The 21,592-nt window shown below is 46.7% G+C and overlaps 1 protein-coding gene across 8 annotated transcripts in view; it reads right to left on the bottom strand.

Moving 5' to 3' along the window:
* The window catches only part of PRRC2C (proline rich coiled-coil 2C), a 419,385-nt gene that overhangs the window by 59,836 nt on the left and 337,957 nt on the right, over positions 1-21,592 (bottom strand). For 6 of the 8 annotated variants that reach the window (XM_029618671.1, XM_029618666.1, XM_029618673.1 and 3 more), the window contains 4 exons: positions 21,257-21,491; positions 17,093-17,296; positions 16,501-16,622; positions 2,781-2,917 (listed from right to left, as the gene is read on the bottom strand). In XM_029618671.1, the coding sequence (XP_029474531.1) occupies positions 2,781-2,917; positions 16,501-16,622; positions 17,093-17,296; positions 21,257-21,491 (698 nt within the window). The remainder of the gene's footprint in view (positions 1-2,780; positions 2,918-16,500; positions 16,623-17,092; positions 17,297-21,256; positions 21,492-21,592) is intronic. The other 2 variants (XM_029618669.1, XM_029618670.1) reach the window with 2 other exon arrangements.

Raw genomic sequence — 21,592 nt, 5'->3', positions numbered from 1 at the left:
AGACCCTGGGCACTGAAAACTCTAGCAGAAGGCTAATCTGACTCTGAAATTTCAACTCTCTCTCCGTGTGAAACAACTCTGATTCAGGGGGTGTGTCTGGGTGACCATCATTATAAACTCTCACTTTTTGCGGACAATATTTTTTTCACTCTGACTGCCCCCAGTTTGTCCTTAGCTGGTATAGAAGATGAGTTGGAACACTTTAGTTCAGTGTTTGGCTTTAAAGTAAACAGACAAGTTGGAGCTCCTAAATATTACCTTACCTGCCCAGGTTGTCTTCTATTCAGCAGCAATTTCCCTTTTGATGGGCTAAAAACTCGCTTAAATATCTGGGAGTATGCTTGGGTACGCACATCTCTGATTTCTTTAACCTTGATTATACTCCTTTGCTCTCTGCGCTAGAGAAAGATCTGGAAAAGAGGGAACTTCTCTTGGCTTGGTTGTATAGCCAAAGTCCAGATGAATGTCCTGTCTCGTTTTTTATATTTGTTTACCACTTTACCCTGGCAATCTTGTTCTTCATGGAGGCCGTTAAGATGTCTGCCTCTTGCTCTCCATACTTTGATAAAGGTTTGGATACTAAATTGGTGGAAACTTCACAATATTTTTATTCTCTCTCGATTTTTCATAATGTGTTGCTTCCTGCTGGGTTTCAAACTAACTTATATCTTACCTGGAAATCTGCGGGGTTCTTCACCATAGGCCACTTAAGGCAGGACAGTATAATAGATTTAATACACTTGTGACAGTACTCCAGTTAAACGTTTTAGCTTTTGCCCAAGCCCGCCATTTTATTCAATCATTGATACAAGCAGGAACCCTGAGAAAGGGTAAGTCCGTGATTATCAAGGGTACGAGCATCAATGGTATTGAGGGCTGACGCAGCATCAATGCTATGCACCTCAACAGCATGGAGATTGTTTCAACCTCGACAGCCCTGAGGAGTGTGGCCATGCACGCACCTTGATGGATCGAGGTTGTTTATGGCATTGAGGGCCCCGTGGGCGAGAGCACCATGGGCATAGAGGGCCCAGCGGCACTGATGGTACAGTGGTCATCATAGCATCAAGTGCAAGGGCACTGTGGCAATAGCACCGAGGCATCAAATGCATCGAAGGCACCGTGGCATCGAGGGTACGTCATTGATGTGCCGCACCGTGGCACTGAAGGCACTACAGCATCGACTTGCGCTGTACTCCGCCCCCTCGATGCCCAAGCCGGTGCAGCAAGACTCCAGTTTCTTTGTGCCGACAGCACAGAAGGCCACTATGGCATCGTGGACGGTCACACACCTTGATGGCTACGAGGGATACCCTGGTTCTCAACGGCGTCAAGGGTGACTATGGTACCTGAAAGTGGGCCCGGTTCCTGAAGTGGTCCCAACATCAATGTGTTGGATGAACGGTGTGCTGGTCACAGCCGTGCACAGGTTCATGGGCAAGGCACAGAGGTGTGGCAGCAAGCTGATAGCCCAGGCTTCGCTCACCCTCTCTCCTAGGGAGACTGCATTGCCAAGGCTGGCAAGCAGAAGGGTAGGCATCATCTAGTGCTCCTGCCCATGAAGACTAGTTCCTTGAGATGTGGGGAGGATGATCTAAGAATCATTGACCATGCCGTTCGATCGGTGAACTACCATGGAATTCCGGCTGGGGTAAAACTCAGGTGAGTCCCCAGGCTCAGCGGCCTATACGGATCACAAATGGACTGCACCGTGGAAAAAAGAGAAAAAACAGACAGAGCAATGAGAGGACATAGATTAAAAAAAAATCCAACAGTTTTTGTAAGTAACAGACTCTGCCAGGCTGCAGAGGGGGAAGCCCACCATGCGGCCGGTCAAAGTTGGAAAGAGGAGGAAAAATAGAACAAAACTACTTTAAGATAAAAGGGAAGAAAACACTGCAGCTCTAGAAAAAAACCACTTACACAAACTGTGGGAAGAGAGCAAAACTGAATACTGTGAGCACACAGTTTCCGCGACCACACAGCTTCATGGAAAAAAAAGACTGAGGGATTCTGCCTAGAGGGTGGGGTGATGACTACAGCTGCACATGCTCAGCAGGGCATGCTGAAAGCTCTAGAATCTTTGAGATCAAAGTTCCATGCCGGGCTCCATCCGATGTCACCCATGTGACAACTACCATCCTGCTTGTCCTAGGAGAAAATGTATCATTTGATTGGTAGTGGTGAGACACATAAGCAGGATGCATTTTAAGAAACTTCTAACCATTTTTTCCTCCCAGGAATTAGATAAGTGTGGCAATGACTTCAATCATGGCTGACCAGATGTGTTTAAATCTTGCTTTCTAACCCAGGTTTGATTCCCAGGCCAGCTGGGGATGCTGCATTCACAAACCCTGTAGGGAACTTAAGTCTCCGCCACTGCTCATGAAAACTCATGATGCTGTAGTAGAACAGAGGCTGATTTTGATCAATAATGGAAACTCAAAGGAGCAGGAGGAAACTGCCAGGCTAAACCCACATCACACTGCTTTCCAGTGCGCCTGCTTTAAATGAAGCACACTGCACCCTAGTTGTCCTCCTGCACTAGCTGTCACTATTTGCTGCAAATATTTTCTGCTATATCCAACAAAATTGAGTAGCTGTGCAACAGGCTGGCTTTTGTGGGGGCTAGAGATGGTGGTGGTGAGGGAAATAGATTAGCTTGATTTTGCAATCACAATGCACTACCTGTGTGTGGTATGGGGGAGTGGTTAGTGGCCAAAAGTACATTTAAGGAAGAATAGTGGAATATTATTGCTTGTCAGTTATAAGCTGCTTACCTGTAAGGCTGTAAGGAAGGAGGGAACATCTCCTGGGCCTGGGATGCTGATGGGCCTGCTCCCAAACTCAGCTGGGCTTGATGCTGACTCTGAAGCGGAGCATAGATGGGGATCGGAAACTGCTGAACAGAAGCAGGCTGTAATTAAAAAGAAGCAATAGAAGTGTCCTAAAGCAGGTTAGACAATTCTCCCCAGCCAGAGTGTCCATACTAACCAGAAACAACACTCAGCATGGAAAGTATCCTAGTAAAGGAAGCTTAAAACATAAGCCCCAAAATGTACTATGGAAAAATGGTCAGCTGTGGAATGAAGGCCCCAGGATGTGAGCTTTAATCAATGCCATTCAAAACCTCACCACCCAAATACATCAAGAAAAGCTGCAAGCATATTCTTGCTTCTAGTAGTCAGAACATTTACTATTTTGCTTTGTTTACAAGCTTTTAGTTTAGGTGTATAATCAGTTAATGTGTATAGCAAAGCATGGAAAAGCAAGGGCTGTTCTATAGACTCTAAGCAAACAGTTCAAATCCCTAGATTTATTCCAGGTCTTAGAATTCTGCATGTTTCTTTCATGCTTCTGATTTAAGCATGAGCAGTGCTTGTTGCTATTGACACTGCTCAATAGAGCTGACCCTAGGATTGGCACAGCAGGGTCCCCCAAGCCCCAGGATTTGGGGGACTTTGTGCATTGGCAAGAAAGTGCTTTTCCCAGTGTGCCATCTGCAAACCTCACACTATATTGCGGCAGCCTTGCCCCCTTGCAGGAAGATCCTCCTTCTCCCTCCCTTTTGCCAGGAGAGTAACAGCACTTCTTACCTGCATCTATTCATCCTTTGCCAGCTTCAATCAGAAATCTGAATGTGCAGGGCCCATGATCTCAAAGGGTGTGTGGACATGTAGGAACAAAGACTGTGGCATGAGCATGTGTGTGTCAGGGCAGGGGTGGAGGGGAGAGAGAGGGAGGCTGGAGTGAGTGTATGGGAGGAGGGAAGAGAAAAGCACAACTGTATGGGTTTTCTGGGGAGGGAGAATAATTGAGTCCTCAAAATAGCACATTGCTCGTTTGCCCTTAGTCTTGCTGTCATGTTCCTTTCCCAGGTTTAGTCCCTATATCTTCTGACATTTGAGATTAAAATACATTTACCTTTTATTATGGCCTATCTTATCCTTAATCTTTTTTTTTTTTTTTGAGTTCCGCTCTTCAGCAGTATGCATCATATTCATACTTACAAATATCACTACAATGCCCGTATGGCATTTTAAATACTTTCCATGCTGCAGAGCCTCAGTTTACTTAGATTACTGAGAATGGCTATGCAGGATGAACATTTCCACAATAATACCCCCACCGGAATGAAAATAGAATTAGAAAGAGACAAATATTTTACTTAAGTGAATTCTCTGACGCAATGGTTCCCAAATCCAGTCCTTAAGAGCCCCCAAACAAATCTAGTTTTCTTGAATACTCAAATATTCATTATATTTGTATGGGCTAATCCGATAGACCTTGCTTCCAGGCAAGATATCTGGGGTCAGTGACTGAACTCTTTGGGTAGGTTGGGCATAGCATGGAGGCACAGTTAGCTTCCAGGTGGAGGGAGTTCTCAGCCATTGTAGAAATTTTCGTTCCTGTAGTACCACGGATCAGTCCAGACAATGGGTTATGTCCACCTTCCAGCAGATGGAGTCAGAGAAAACTCTGAAGGGTGCTCCCATATAAGCTAGTGCACCCTCTGACATCCTTCAGTATTACCAAAGCCCGAAGAGACAAGATGGATGGATCAAGGTTTAAAACCCTTTCAACTTGAACTGCACAATGTGTACTAAACTTTAAGAGGCAACTAAACTTGCAAAATGAACCATGAAACAGCCACTAAACATGTGGTATACGGAAAACAATTTGAGCAGAGAGAGAATCCCAATCCCATAAATCCTTAGGGTGGGCGTCTGGACTGATCCGTGGTACTACAGGAACGAAAATTAGCAGGTAAGAAATAATTTTCTTTTCCCTGTACGTACCCGGATCAGTCCAGACAGTGGGATGTACCAAAGCTTCCCTACTTAGGGTGGGCATCGGATAGCCCTGCTTGAATGATCCGATTGGCAAAGGAGCCGAAAACTGGTGGCTGTAGATTCAAATGATCGTGCCGAGCAAAGGTATGTAAAAGACTTCCAGGTGGCTGCTCGGCATATCTCCTGAGGTAAAACGGATTGACTCTCTGCCCAGGAAGCCGCGTGAGCTCGGAGGGAATAGGCCTTGATGCCCACCGGAGGCTGTCGACCGGCACCAATATATGCTGAGCCGATGGCCTCTTTCAGCCAGCGAGCAATGATGGGTTTCGAAGCCTTGGCCCCCTTCTTTGGGCCACTCCAAAGTACAAAAAGATGATCCAACAAACGAAAGTCATTTGTAGCCTCCAGATAGCGAATGAGGATGCGCTTAACATCAAGCTTGCGTAGCTCACGGGAATCTTCAGTTGAGAAAGACGGGAGTTCCACCGTCTGATTCATATGGAACGGGGAAACAACCTTGGGCAGGAAAGAGGGTACCGCACACAAGGAAACTCCTGAACCTATGAGACAGAGATAGGGCTCCCTGCACGATAGCACCTGAAGCTCTGAAATCCTGCGGGCAGAGCAAATAGCCACCAGGAAGACTGTCATGAGCGTAAGATCCTTGAGGGTAGCGGTTCAAAAGGTGGGCCGCCTAGAATTTGAAGAACTAAGTTGAGGCTCCATGAGGGACACAGAGCGTGAACTGGAGGCTTAACGTATTTCACTCCCTTTAGAAATCGGACGGAGAGCGGTGACGTCACCCGCTGAGATGGCCGCCTGAGTTCCGTGCTCTCCCCTCCTCCGGCAGCAATCTTCCCCCATTGCGGAACCAACCGGATAAACATTATAAAATTTAGCGATTCCGAGACGGGAGACCTCAGCGATGACCACTCCGCGGAAAAAACCTGACCTTAACAGATTTTCTTTCACGTCGGCAGCCACGGCCGCGGCCTTGGCTAACGAGGAAGGGGACAAGATGGCGCCGGCCCGCGAAACCGCGGAGGCCCCGGAGGCTGCAGCAGAGACTGGTGATCTTGAGGTGCCTACCCGGCTAGAATTTAGAACCTGGTTTCAAGAGCTGAGGGGTGACATGGCTCGTTATCGGGCGGAACTCGGAGCCATGTTTGCAGGAATTCAGAAAGAGGTTCAGGAGATAGGAAAAAGGGTGGATGAAACGGAATCGGGGCTGCAGGAGACGCAGACGGAGTTGGAGAGGGTCCAAGACGAACAGGGGAAATTGAGAGACTCGCAGGAGGAGCTCCAGAGGCATGTGGAGGACTTAGAGAACAGAGCGCGGAGGGTAAACCTCAGTTTCAGAGGGGTACCTGAAGGGGAAGACTACAGAGACAGCGCACAAGTGGTGCACAGCATTTGCGCTCAACTTTTGGATCCCGAGGGCAAGGCTGAGCGGCCCAGGGAGGTAGTCCTGGAGCGGGCCCATAGGACCTTTGGCACCCCACGGAACAACTTGCCTCGAGACATAGTGGCTTGTTTCCACAGCTTTTTAGTCAAAGAGCAAGTAGCGCAGGCTGCACGAACTCTGGGACATATCATGTGGAAGGGTCACAAGATTGAGATATTCCAGGACTTAGCTATCTCCACTATAAAGAAGCGGAGAGCTTTCCGAGATGTTATTCAGATCTTACGGTCTCACAATATAAGATATCGCTGGCTCTTTCCATTTGGATTGCAGTTCAACATTAGCGGAGTAACGTCCCGAGTACATCAGGTTATGGAAGCTGAGGATATTCTCCGGGCAGCGGGGTTACCTGATCCGGCTTCGGAGGGCTCCACGGAGCTGGCCACGGACAGCAACAATCGAAGCGGACAAAGACCCAGATGGAAGAGAGTGGACACTGGCAGAGGGAGACTGTGCCGGAGATCGGGAGGCCATTCGGAACTCGAGGATCCAGGCTAAGACTGCCAGGGGGTTGCATTTGATCTCCCAGCATTTTGGCCAGGTCTTTTCAGTCAAGCTGGCAAGGTTTTTCTAAACTGAGGAGTCTACACTGCTGTGTATAGCAGACCAGAAAGCACGCTTATACATTGTTTCAACGGTTGTTTATGTAAAGGTTGTGGAGGGAACCGTTTTGTTCCTTAGTTCACAGGGGGGGGGGAGAAATAAGGTTTACATGTTCCAGTCAGGAGGGGGGAGTTACAGGTCTAGGGTAAACGGGGCACGTCAGCTCTCTCATGGAAATGAACCACGTTGTGGAGAGTGGTTGTCAGAAGGGAGGGGTGGGGGGGAGGGGTGGGGAGGGGGAAGGGGACGACGCGGCTGTTTGGTTAGGTCAAGCTCAGAATAGTAGTTTGTTCATTCACGGTTATCTGACTACGATCGAGGTGAATTTTGGGAGAGGGGGAGCTATTAAGGGGGAAGTAATTCAGTTATTTTTGAAATGCCTATGGGGATCTTAAATATTACGTCTATTAATGTGAAGGGTCTTAACACCTATCATAAACGTCAGCTCTTGCTAAAAGAAATGACCCTCATGAAGGCGGATATTATATTTAGCCAAGAAACGCATATTAGGAAACGCTATGAGAGGCTGCTTCCCTCTAAAGGGTACCCTCAAGTATACCACGCTGCAGCTACAGCCCAACACAAATACGCAGGAGTGGGAATTTTCTTTGCACAATCTCTGGTTGCTGATATTCTTTCGGTCATTAGAGATGTGGAGGGACGATATATCTTAGTGAAAGCTACAATTAATGAAGTGTTGTTTACCTTAATGAATGTATATGCTCCGAATTCAGATCAGACCTCCTTCTTTAATAAAATATCCACAGTACTTAGTGAATGGGCGGACGGGTACCTTATAGTGGGTGGTGATTTCAATTTCACCCGATATCCCTACCTTGATAATACTGGTGGTGGGGGAGTCGGGAGTAGGCTTACCAGACACGCCTTAAAGCACTTACTAGCTGATAGGGGCCTAGTGGATGTGTGGCGGTTACGGAACCCCACCTCTCGCAACTACACCTTCTATTCTAAACCACACCAGTCCTACTCTCGGATTGACTATTTCCTTGTAGATAAGGACATGGTTGGGTTGATTAGGGATGCGGATATAGGTATTATATCATGGTCGGACCACGCCCCCATTTGGATTAAGCTCTCCCTGGAAGGCCCACAGGCGGGAGTCAAATTTTGGAGGCTTAACGACAGATTGTTGGATGATAAACATTTTGTGGAAACTATAAAGGATAAGATAGCCCAATATTTAGAAATAAATGACAATGGGGAAGTTTCACCTGGAGTGTTATGGGATAGTTTGAAAGCCTATGTTAGGGGTCTTTTTATTGCGCAGGCCGCGCACTTAAAAAAGGAGAGGGAAAGGAAACGACTCTCGTTAATGGAAACCGTATCCAGGCTGGAGCTGCAGCATAAACGCACTCTTGACCCCAGTCTATTAGGGAAACTTGAGGAGGCCAAAGGGGAGCTACAGGCCTTAGATATGGATAGGATAGCGTTTCAGCTGCAGAGGCTGAAGCAACAACATTACGAGTGGGGAAATAAAGCAGGGAGGCAATTGGCCAGGAAGCTAAAAGAACAGGATTCACAATCACAAATTATTAAGATTAAGGGGCCCCAGGGCCAATATGTATATTCACAAAAGGAAATTGGACACTGTTTTAATCAATTCTATCGTACACTGTATGATTCGGAGCAGTTGAGTTCTCCGCAGGAGATCGACCAATTTCTTCAGGGTATCCAACTTCCGGCCCTATCTGAAGAACACAGGATCCAGCTCAATGCGGAACTTCGAGAAGGGGAGGTGTCCCTAATCATTAAAGATCTCAAATTGGGGAAAGCACTGGGATTAGATGGATTTACGGGGAAATTTTATAAAACTTTTAGTTCGGAACTGACTCCTCCATTAGTGTCTATGTACAATGCCCTAAGAACCGATGGGACGCTTTCTATTGAGTCAAATACTGCGGGCATCACGATATTGGCTAAGCCGGGTAGGGATCATACACTCTGTGGTTCTTACAGACCGATCTCTCTGATTAATATCGATCTAAAAATCTTGGCGAGAGCGCTGGTGCTCCGCCTGGGGAGGGTTGTCCCAGGTCTGGTTAATAGTGATCAGTCTGGGTTCATTCCCGGAAGACTGGCATCAGATAATGTACGTAGGGTGGTAGAACTGATGTGGTGGGCCCAAACTAGGCGGGTACCAGCAGTACTGCTGACTATAGACGCCGAAAAGGCGTTCGATCGAGTGCATTGGCCTTACTTATTTAAGGTTCTGGAGGCTATGGGTCTGGGGGAATTTTTCATCACCTGGATTAACAAATTATATGGGAATCCTCACGCCAGAATTAAAATCAACGGGGCTTACTCGGAACCCTTTAGTGTAAAACGGGGCACGAGACAAGGGTGCCCTTTATCGCCATTATTGTTTGCCCTTTCGTTAGAACCCTTTGCAGAGAGAGTTCGCTGTCATCCAGATATACAGGGCATACAAGTTAATGACGTGTCATATAAGCTCACGTTGTTTGCAGATGACTTATTATTTACAGTTACCAAACCGGAGGCCTCCTTACACTTGTTGCTAGAGGAAATGTGCAAGTTTGGTAGGATGCCTGGATTTAAAATCAATGCAGACAAATCTGAATTGTTAAATGTATCGTTGCCCGCAGACCAGTATGCAGCGTTGGGGAGTAGCTTGCCTTTTTGTCTAGCTAAGGATTCCATTAAATACCTGGGTGTTAAAATTGGGACCCACCTGGCTGATCTTTACTGTTTAAACTACGAGGCCTTGATGTCACGCATCCAGCAAGATCTAGCCAGGTGGGATAGGTCTGATCTCACGTGGTTTGGCAGAGTGGCTGCTGTCAAGATGAATATCTTACCAAGATTTTGCTACCTGTTCCAAACCTTACCCGTGGCGATTCCGGAAGGGGCAATGAGAGTATGGCAAAGGAAACTCTTCCAGTTCATTTGGAAGAGGAAGCCTCCTAGGGTGTCCCGTACCATTTTATATAAGGATAAGTCGCGAGGGGGTCTCAACATACCGAACCTTCATTGGTACTACACAGCCATTATGCTTGGAGTGGTTATTAGTTGGCAATCCAAAGTAAGCCGCAAGTCATGGGTGGCAATAGAGCAGGCGGTTTCGGAGCCCATCCCACTGGCCTCTCGGGTGTGGACTAGAGACATCAGGCAGGTTATTACTACATCGCTTACACCGTTCACTCAGTCAGTCTTACGGCACTGGGCGAAATGGAGGGGACAAATGGTGGGGGAGAAAAGTATTTATCACCTGACATCCTTTTTATTGCACCCACGTTTCCCCCCAGGGCAGGCTACAGCTTTTGTTCGGCGGTGGCGGCAACTGGGGATCACCACTGCAGGACAATTTTACCAGGGTTCCCAGTTGATTCCGGTTATGGACCTGCAAGATGCCTATGTCCTGTCTCCCAATGATATGTATTCATATCGGCAAATACTACATTTCCTGCGCTCGGAAGGGGCAACAGGAGAATTTCTTAAGGGCAAGTCCTTATTTGAATCGTTTTGTGAACAGACTGGGCCCATATCCAAGCCTATCTCTAGGCTATATATGCTTATTAATAGTGGCCCTAAAGTTAAGATGTGCTATCAGATTCGGTGGGAAGGAGACCTTGGGCAAGTCCTCTCAGAATCAGACTGGGACCAATGCCATATGATTATGGGTCGGAGTTCTATCTCTGCTGCTATTAAAGAGAATGGCTATAAAGTACTATATCGGTGGTACATGGCACCGGATAGATTACATTGTATACAACCCCAGTATAGCGACCAATGCTGGCGTCAGTGTGGGGAGAAGGGCACATTCTTCCATATGTGGTGGTCGTGTAACATGGTACAGGGTCTGTGGGCTGGGGTGACCCGGTTTGCATCTAAGATTCTGGGAGTAACTATACCACTAGATCCTAGGGGGTGTCTGCTAGGGTTGATTGGAGGTACCTGTAGTGATCAACAACGGAGGCTATCATTGCAAATTTTTATAGCCACTCGGAGTGAAATTGCGTTTAGATGGAAGGCTGACAACGCTCCAACTCTCACAAATGTTTATTCTAGGCTGGAGAGAGTTTACCAGATGGAATATCTTACTGCAGTCCAGCATGATAGAGTTAACAAATTTTTTGCTATATGGGAACCATACCGAGAATGGAAAAATAAGCAGACTTCACCATAAAACAGTAGTGGATGGAGCAGTTCAATACTGGGCAGGGGGGGGGGGGGGGAGGGAAGAGTGGGTAAGGGGGAGGGGTTAAATTCCAACCACAAACTGTTCGCTATGTTCAAAGAAAGACAGAATACTTGTTGTTGCATGAACTGTTTATTTGTTACTTTGCAAGTATTTAAACCAATACTGCCTGGATTGAGGATATATTTCACCATTACTGTATGCAGGGCTATGTATACACTGTATGCGATATTGGATGTTACTCATCTGAAGGATTGTTATGTCTTCTGTTCTGCAAGAGTATAAATAAAAAATTTCAAAAAAAAAAAAAAAAAAAAAGAAATCGGACGATGTCCGGGTGAGAGGAAAGGGGGGTTCCCTCCCGGTGCTGGATCAAGGAACAGAGGGCAGCCACCTGCACCCTCAGGGAATTGTAGGCCAATCCCTTTTCCTGGCCCTATTGCAGGAACGAAAGTATCTGAGCCACTGAGGCGTTCTGCGGCGAGACAGGTACGGAGCCACATCAGGTCTCGAAGACTTTCCAAACTCGGACATAGGCAATGGATGTAGAGGTCTTCCTAGCCTTGAGGAGGGTCGAGATCACGGCCTCCGAGTATCCTAGTCTTCTAAGCTGGCGCCTCTCAAAAGCCAGGCCGCAAGACAGAAGCGATCTGCCTGGTCGAAAAGTACCGGACCCTGGCACAGTAAGCGTGGTAGATGTCCCAAGAAAAGAAAGCCGTCCCACTGCGGTTGACCAAGTCCGCGAACCCAGAAGACGTGGCCATTCTGGCGCCACCAGAATTACTGGACCGTGAATCTCTACTCTTCAGATTACCTTTCCCACCAGGGGCCATACCCAAAAAAAGAAAGGAAGTCTGTCTAGCAAAAGCGTGAGGAATATAAAACAAAGAAGCCGAAGTCCTCAGAAGTATTTATTAAAGAGGCAATATTCCAGTAAGTGCCCGACTCAAGGCCTGAGTTTCGCCCGAACACGGACTGCTTCAGGGGCTTTTCATGACAGATTTTGTCAATTGACAGGAAACAATACAGTTATCTCATACCTTTAAAAGTTGCGTAACGTAGGTACATTCAAAATTGAATGAAATTGCTCCAGATCACACAGTGTTATGGTTTAAAACTGGAGAGTAGAACAAACTGAGGAAATAACGCATTCCACCGTGTTTGGGCGAAACTCAGGCCTTGAGTCGGGCACTTACTGGAATATTGCCTCTTTAATAAATACTTCTGAGGACTTCGGCTTCTTTGGTTTATATTCCACCAGGGGCCATGGCAGAAACACAGAGGAGAATGTGCTGCGGCCAGGGAAGGACTACGGCATCCACTCCTTCCACGCTGTGCTCTCTTCTGTGGCTGAAGAATTGTGGAGCTTTGGCGTTCCGTGGAGTGGCCATCAGGTCCAGGTGGGAAGACCACCACTGACTGAATAGAAGTGCCACTGCTTCCTCGGAGAGTTCCCACTCTCTGGGATCTATGCGTTGACGACTCAAGAAGTCGGCTTGAACGTTGTCCACTCCTGCGATGTGAAAGGCCGCTAGGCGGGAAAGATGGACCTCTGCCCAGGCCAGCAACTTGTCCGTCTCCCGAGAAAATGACGACTCTTTGTTCCCCCTTGACGATTGATGTATGCTACTGTTGTTGCGTTGTCTGACAGAATCCAAACCGCCCGACGCTAAACTAGGGGGAGAAAACGCTTCAACGCCAGGCGTACCGCTCTGGTCTTCAAGCGATTGATCGGCCAGGATGCTTGCAACACCGTCCACGTCCCCTGTGCCGATTTCATCTGACAGACCGCTCCCCAACCGGAGAGACTGGCATCTGTGATGACAATCACCCACTGAGGGACTGCCAAGGTTTCTCCCTTTAACAAATGATCCAGGTTGAGCCACCAGGCCAGACTGTCCTTGGTCCTCTCTGGCAGCAGGAGGATGGCCTGAAACTCCCGAGAAACCTGTTTCCAGAAGGAGAGCAAGGCTCTCTGCAGAGGACGCATATGCGCAAAAGCCCAAGGTACCAGATCGATAGTGGATGCCATAGTGTCCAGAACCTGAAGATAATTCCAGGCTGTGGGAAGAGAGCGCGAAATGAATCGCGCAGCAGTACCTTGCCCACAGCTGTATCGAAGTGTGCTCCTAGGAAGTCCAGGGACAGAGATGGAGTAAGGCTGCTTTTGGAGAAATTGATCACCCATTCGAGGGACTGAAGGAGATGCACTCTATCTAACGCTCGTTGACACTGGACCAGAGACTTTGCCTGGATGAGCCAATCGTCCAAATAGGGGTGGAACAGGATTCCCTCCCTCCTGAGGGCTGCTGCCACTACTACCATTATTTTGGTGAAGGTATGGGGAGCTGCCGCCAGTCCAAAGGGCAGGGCTTGGAATTGAAAATGCTGTCTCAGAATCTTGAAGCGAAGGAAGCGCTGATGCGCCTTGAGGATGGGAACGTGGAGATAAGCCTCCGTCAGATCCAAGGAGGAAAGAAATTCTCCACTGTGTACCGACGCTATCACTGAGCATAAGGTCTCCATCCTGAAGTGTGGGACCCTAAGGGCTTTGTTGACCATCTTGAGATCCAGGATCGGACAAGAGGAGACCTCCTTCTTGGGGACTACAAAGTAGACTGAGTAATGCCCGGCTCACACTTCCGTCGGAGGAACCGGGCGAATTGCTCCGAGGGCCAGGAGCCTGTCGAGTGTCTGGCGTACTATGAGTTGTTTCTGTGGTGGTCCACAGGGAGAAAAGAGGAACCTGTCTCTTAGAGGACAAGCAAAATTTAAAGCGTAACCATGCTTTAGAATATCCAGGACCTACTGATCTGAGGTAATCTTGACCCACTTCTTTTGGAAGAGGGAGAGACGGCCCCCTATCCTGGGGACCGAGGAGTGCGCCGGCATGGCCTCATTGTGAAGATTTGGGAGCTGCCCCCTGGGGAATATTATCCCGGGCTGGTCTTCGGCCACGAAAGGAATGAGACCAGGACTGGGAACGCGAAGAGGGTGGATGAAAGGCAGCTGTTCTTGATTGACTGAAACGTCTTTGGCTCTGGAAACAGCTTCTAGTGGAACCGAAGGTCCTAGCAGCCTGCGGTTGATCCTCCAGCAGCTTGTGGACCTTATTCTCGCCGAGTGACTTGATAATCCGTTCCAGATCATCTCCAAAGAGTAATTTCCCTTTGAAGGGTAGAGTGCCCAACTGGGTCTTGGAGGAGGAATCCGCCGATCAGTTGCGGAGCCACAGGAGGCGTCTGGCTGAGACTGCTGAAACCATAGACCTGGCCAGAGCTCTGAGCAGGTCATATAGCGCATCTGCCCCATACGCTATCACGGCCTCCAGGCGGTCAGCCTGCTGCGCTTCGGCAGGAGACAGCTCTTGTGTACTGAGGAGCTGTTGGACCCATCAGAGTCCTGCCTGTTGCGTGAGGGAACTACAGATCGTAGCTCTGACACCCACAGCTGACACCTCGAATACTCTCTTGAGATACACCTCGAATACTCTCTTGAGATACACCTCGAGCTTTCTATCCTGCATATCCCGAAGGGCAGCACCTCCCGTCACTGGAATAGTAGTTCGTTTCGTCAAGGCAGATACCGCCGCGTCCACTTTGGGAATCTTGAGGAGCTCCAGAAAATAGTCTGGGAGGGGGTATAGCTTATCCATAACTCTACCCACCTTGAGAGAGGCTTCAGGGGAACCCATTCCAGGGACAGCAATTGCAGTAGCGTAGGATGGGAAGGAAAAGACCTAGACAGTGGATGTAGACCTGAGAGCACGGGTCCCCCTTCTTAGCTGGTGGAGAAGACCCTGGAGGGTCTTGTGGATCCTCAATATCCAATTCCTACATGACATATGGGATGAGCAGATCCAACTCATCCCGCTGGAAGAGACGCAGTACCTGGGGATCATCCCTTTCCATCTGAGCCATCAGAGAGGGTTCATCCAGGTCTGGGTCCGGGAGAGGGCATTGAGGAAGAGGAGCCAAGTCCCCCGGAGGATGGACCACTTGGACCCTGGAGGCACCTTGGTGAACCCCAGGTCCTGAGGCCTCCACTCCCTGAGGGCATCCCGGAGGCCCTAGGGGATCAGCCATCCTGCTCACCTTAGGAGGAGACCCTGTTGGATCTTGCTGCTGTCCCATTCTGGCCAGGTAGGCATTGTGAATTAAAAGCACAAAATCTGCCGAAAACGGAGGTGGTCCAGAAGAAGGCACAGAGGGGGGTCTCCTGCGGGTCCAGGGGGTTTGACAGGGGTCAGGATCGGCGGCAGCACTGAAGAACAGACGTCTGAATTGTCCCCTGGCTGCTCTGGAGCAGTCTGCTCAGAATCAAAGATTGCCACTGTTCCCGCGTTGGGCGGGATCAGGAGCGGCCTCAGTGCATCGAGGCAGCAAACCTGCTCATCCTGCCGGCAGCTAGGAACCCTCCCCACCAGGGCGGCATCTTGCACAGATCCCCTTCGCGGGAGAGCCGGGAACCAGGTTCTCCGCTCACGCAGCACCTCGAGGACTGTGGTATGGGACTGTGAACTGAATCGCTGGTGAGTGGCTGTGAGGAGCAGGGAAAAACCCCGTCTGCAGCACTACTCCTTCTCCCCGATCTGCCTGAATTGCTATTTACCCCACACAGAGGAACGTCGTTGCGTCTCTGTGGAGGCTGCCCCGAGGCAAAACGACTTCTCAGGGCAGCGGGTCGGCTCGGAGGAAAAGGGGGAGAGGATGGACCACCAACTTGCACCCCGGGGTTTACAAATCTATAACCTGCAAGTAAGAAAGGTACAAATACTTACCCCCACAAAGCAAATACAGCAATGGAGACTGAAAAACAGCTCTTCCTGCAAGTTAGATTGCTGGGCCTAGACAAGGGTCTGAGCTTTCCCTGTCTTTTTTTTTTTTTTTTTACTATCCTCTTTTAACCTTGATCCATCTTAAGATAGGAAGGAAGCTAAGAAATTGAGAAAAGAGCACTAAATTTAGCTTTTCAGAAGTCTTAGTGGGGAACGAGAGTTCAGCCACTCTCATCTGCTGGAGCACCCTTCAAAGATTTCTCTGACTCCATCTGCTGGAAGGGGGACATAACCCACTGTCTGGACTGATCCGGGTACAGGGAATAAGCAGTGACTAGATTCAGGAAATATGCATTCCAGGTTCTGGAGGGAAATCAAATGGCTTGTGGATGAAAGTGGTGCTGCAACAGCTGGACTAGGTTGGTTATTCATGGAAAAATAAGACTGACTAGGTGTGAATGAAGGCTGATGGCATTTTATCTCCAATAAAGGCTAGTCATGATTGAGCTTGAAGTCCGAAAAGACAAGGAAAACTCCCAGACTAAAAACAGCAAGACATATTTACATACAAAAGTTTTAACAGGTTGAATTTCCATAATTTGTTACCATGAATACCAGACCTCATAGGGATTTCACAAGGACAAGATTTAGGAACCACAGCAGCTTTAAATAAAAATGCAGTGCACACCTGGGAGAGGCCTGGCTGGAAGCCCTGCTGCTGTGCCAGGGAAGGTGGAGCCAGACGGGCATGCTGGGCACTGAAGAGATGACTAGTATCCATATAGAACGCAGGGATCTGAGCAGCAGGACCTTGATAAAGGGCAGAGATAATTTCTTTCATTCATATTCAGTTTTAGATGACAGCAAAGCTATACTATGCGGATAATGAGCACAGACATTTTAAGGTCCACAAAACCACATGCAATTGGATGATTATAGTTTAAAGATGATCCCACTCTGAAAGAGTGGAGGGAAACTTAGGACTATTTTCCATCAGAAACTAGTCTCATGCCTTATATACTAGTCTCATGCCTTATATACTAGTCTCATGCCTTATATACTAGTCTCATGCCTTATATACTAGTCTCATGCCTTATATACTAGTCTCATGCCTTATATACTAGTCTCATGCCTTATATACTAGTCTCATGCCTTATATACATAACAGATCTCAACATTGTAAAGAAAGAAAAGCAGCAATTAAAACCTGGTTGTTAAAGAATATGAATGAACCACAAAACAGACACTACATTACCATTATCAGATATTTAGCAGCTCACCTGCTGCAGCCTGCGACACATAGACCTGTGGGCTCTGCTGCTGCTGGGTCATGAGAGATGGCATGCAGCTGAGCTGAGAGAAATGGCTGGTTGAAGCCATGCTGCTGGTCTGTAACTGCTGAGGTTTCACTTTACAGATATTGGGAGGGTCCGAAGTGCTGGTTGTCTTGGTACTCAAAGAAGAGGTAGTATATGTCCCACCTCCTAGATGGGATAGGAGGAAGAGAAGATGCATGTACATGTTTTACAGTGTTAGTGCTTCAACAACAAAGAACACTATATAATAACTAACCAGTCTACCCCCAACTAAGGTTTATTACAAAAACCAGTTCTAAGGCTCTTGCTGTAGAGCTTGCCTTATTTTAATAAAGGGCTTTTAATGTTCATGTTTGTGGGTAGAAGCCATTCATTTAATTCGCTTTTACTGTACAATTTTTTGAGGTTTTCGTTCTAATTTCCAAATTTCAGTGAAAGCTGTAGCTCTGTTTTAGCAGACAGCACTTTTGTGTTAGTAATATGAGCATTATGATATCTTTGAGGAAGGTCGGTATATAAAAAAATGTATAAATAAATATTCTGCGGCACCATGTGCCAACATATGAGAATACAATGTACAGGAGGCGGCAATGGAGAGGGAGGAAAGGACACCTCTACTGCAATTTAATCTCAGGTGCTTCAGGTTGTGCCAACAAGTGAAGAACGTTTGGAAATTAAGTCATAACAGCTTCTGTACTGTTTTACTTAATTTTTCACTTGGAAACCTGACATTTTATGCAACTAGCATGTTGTGCATGGCTGTTCTTGGTCTTTCAGCAGTACACTGCAAGGACATGTGCAATAAACTTATTCCTGCATTCCCAAGGAAATGGTGATCATAACAAGCTGGTCACATTATCAGGGCAGGTAAAATATTAATATTTGAATAATGATGGAAAATAAGTCATAAGGCAAAACAAGTTCTCACAGTAAACTGTGTTCTCCTTCGACAGCAGGATGAAATAGCCATCACATGTGGATGCCATCAGTGGCACCCAATGGACCTCTCTCTATTAGCTAGTAGAGCTTTTGCTCTACCGAGCATGTGTGGTAATTCCTACTCAGGCGTTGCCTCATGAGCTACTCTCAGTCAATTTCAGAGCTAATTCTAACTAGATAGTGGACTCTCAGGGTGGGGGTATTCAGCATGGCTAATTCATCCTGCTGTCTATGGAGAACATTATTTACAGTAAGCAAGCTTGCTTTCTCCATTGACAAGCAAGGCTGAATTTAGCCATGACATTTGGGGAGTCCCAAGCATTGTTTGCTGTGTAGGCTACTCGGTAAACAGGCTGTGCAAAACTGCTTGTCCAAATTTACTGTCATGCTTTGAGAAATTGTCCAGATAGCAATAGAATGCAAAGGTGTGTACTGATGGCCATGTAGCAGCTTGGCAGATGTCTTCCAGTGGTATGGCTTGCAAATGAGCCACTGATGCAGCCATGGCTCTAACTTGCTGAGCCTTGAAGGTGTCTAATTTGTAGGTATGCTAGCATAGAGCTGTGGACAAATCAGTCTGCTAGCCTGCTGGACAATGTACATTTGGCTACTGCTATGCCCAGTCTGTTAGGATTGTAAGAGACGAATAGCTGCAAAACCTGACGATGTGGCAAAAGTTTTTTGTTTTTTTTAAACCAAGGCTCTTTTACAGTCTAATGTATGAAGAGCTTTCTCACATTCATGCACATGTGGCCTTGGGAAGAACATAGATAATACAATGGATTAATAGGGAACACAAACTACTTTTGGTAGAATCTGTGGGTGGGTGGGTGCTCTTCCCTGTTGTAGAAGAACTACATGTAAGACGGCTAAAACTAAAGCCTGAAATTCACTGACTCTCCTGGCTGCCATTGCCACAAGATATATTACTTTCCATATAAGAAGCTTGAGAGAAGCTGATTCCAATGGATTAAAAGGCAGCTTCATTAGCTGTGCCAGGATCAAGTTTAGGTCCCATGGAACAGTGGTTTCATAACTGGAGATTTAGTATGCCATAAGACTTTCTTGATTTGGAAACTAATGGATGAGTAGAGAAAGGCTTACTTTCAATATGAGTGTGGTAAGGAGCTATGGTTCTCAAATGTACTCTTACTGATAAAGCGCTTACAGACAGAGCAAAAAGCTTAGTAATTCTTTCGATTAGCATGCAAATGGATCCAAGGTATCGCATTGAAACCATGTGCAGAATCTCCATTTGAAACAGGCTCTTCAAGTCTAGGCAAACACTAGTATGTCATCCATCTGCTTGGGTAAAGATAATGCAGCAATCATTGAGCACTCAACATTCAAGCTGTCAAGCTATGGGAGGGAAGGTTTGGATGAAATAGGCATCTCCTTGAGTTAAAGATGCATTTGGCTTGAGAGGGATCGAAGGATTGCTGAATAGCTGTACTAGATATGTAAACCAAATTTGTCTGGGCCATGCTGGAGCTATGAGGATTAGATGAGCACTTTTTGCACTGTTCTATCAGGGGAACTGGTGGAAAAGCATACATAAGATCTGCATTCCAATTGAGCAAAAAAGCATCCTGGAAGAATGGAGCAAAAATGTCAGTTTTAGGTTTTGTTCTGAAGCAAATTGGTCTATTGCTGGAAGTCCCCGTGGAATGAATAGTCTGTCAACTGTTGAGACTGTGGTCAAAATCTCTTCTAAGGTGATCTGCTAACATGTTAGAGATCCCTGGAAAGTAGGTCACTTGCAAAACAACTTCGCATGCCCAGTCTCATATTTTTATCGATTCGTGGCAGAGTCCATGACCCTGTGCTCCCTAGCTTGTTCACAGAGAATATGGCTACTTGGTTATTGGTTTGAATGAGAATGCTCTTCCCCTAGAAGAAGTGAATGAATGCTGTTAGAACCAGAAACCGAAACCAGAACCCAGGTTCTGGTTCCGGTGTCTGGTTTCTGGTTCCAGGTTCTGCCACAGAACCTCTTTACCACAACAATGGTAACAGAGTAGGGTAAATAGTAGGGATGTGCATTCGTTTCATCCGTTTCCTATACAAGCATGTAATATGAAACGTATAAAACGAATGCACATTCCTAGCAAATAGTGTCTCTGGCTCGCTTTACTGCAGGAGCACATCCACAGGAGCATGGCCATAATAACTGCCGCTTTGACAAGGGGCTAAAATTAGCACGCAATCCTTTAAAAGCCACTGAGATTTTATGTATTAGAGTAAAATAAAGGTCCTATCCAATGGCTGAAGGCAGAGAACACTGGATGATTTGATTCCAATCTGCGTTTATGTTCTACTGATATTTAAAAAAATAAAAAAGTTTTAGAACTCTGCCTCCATTTGGCTGGATGGGGAGGATAAACCCATAGGTTCAAGACTTGTAGAGCAGAAGATAATGAAAGGCAACTTTAAAGAAAAAAATATCAATATTTTCACAGAAAAACAGGAGGTACACATTCGTGCTAATGCTCATATGAAAAAAGACTGAAGTGGCTCATGAGAATGCTTGAGCGGGAATTCCCGCATTTGCTCAATAGAGCAAAAATTCAGGTCTGTTCATTGCTGCCAGATGGTGTCACCCACATGTCATGGCTAATTCAGTTCTATTTATCAACAGAGAATGTTATTTACCACCGCTTTGTATGTGTTTTAATTCCTTGGTTGCTTTTACTCAAATTTTCAGGGCCACAATATTCCATGCCACAATGAATGGCATTTGTCGACACAGTTATGGTACAAACTGAAGTGAAAGACACAGCTACATCTCAGAAGAAGGACTGAATCTGTCATTTTGGTCCACAGACCTTTGCTTGCAAGTGCTGAAATAGTAAACATTTTCATTTTACGTTTTATCTTCATAATGTTCTGTTAAAGATCAGAATACAAAGTTTTAACATTTTAATTTAGAACCCAGACAAGAGCAGTATCTTAACTGTAGTATTTTAGCTGGAAAACCATGACAACCACAGCAACTGTGAGAAAATCCAGTTCTGAGCAATCAGTGATAGATCCTCAGCCAAGCAAGTCAAAGATTAAAGGTGTAGGGCATAACATCCACCCAGTCCCTGGCTTGTGATTAGTGAAGGCTGTACACTTAAAATATAGCATGCTGCCCTTTGCCAGGTTGGCCTGAAGTGAATGTAAGACAAATAATTGGAAAGCTGTTACCTGATAAGGAAGTGGTTGGTGTAACAGATGCCACTGGGATCACAGGCATGGATGCACTGGAGAATGAGCCATAGGAACTGCCGTTGGGTCCACTGGTAGTGCTACCACTGCTGCTGGCAACACTGCCACTAGTGCCAGAGCTGGTGATAGTGATGGGAGATGCTGTTGATGTCACTGGAGAACTCTTGTCAGTCACATTGGGAGAATTTTCCCAGGCTTTGCGGGCAGATTCCATCTATTTAGATAAAGGTAAGGTGTCTTTTCCTTCTCAGTAATCAAGCATACAGTGCCATGTAAAAGACTTCACAATCTTATACATTTTTCACGTTCTGTCTA

This window comes from Rhinatrema bivittatum, chromosome 10 (assembly GCF_901001135.1).
Source record: "Rhinatrema bivittatum chromosome 10, aRhiBiv1.1, whole genome shotgun sequence".
Lineage (NCBI taxonomy): Eukaryota > Metazoa > Chordata > Amphibia > Gymnophiona > Rhinatrematidae > Rhinatrema > Rhinatrema bivittatum.
The sequence above is the reverse complement of the archived record's forward strand: the minus strand, read 5'-3'. Positions and strand labels throughout refer to the sequence as shown.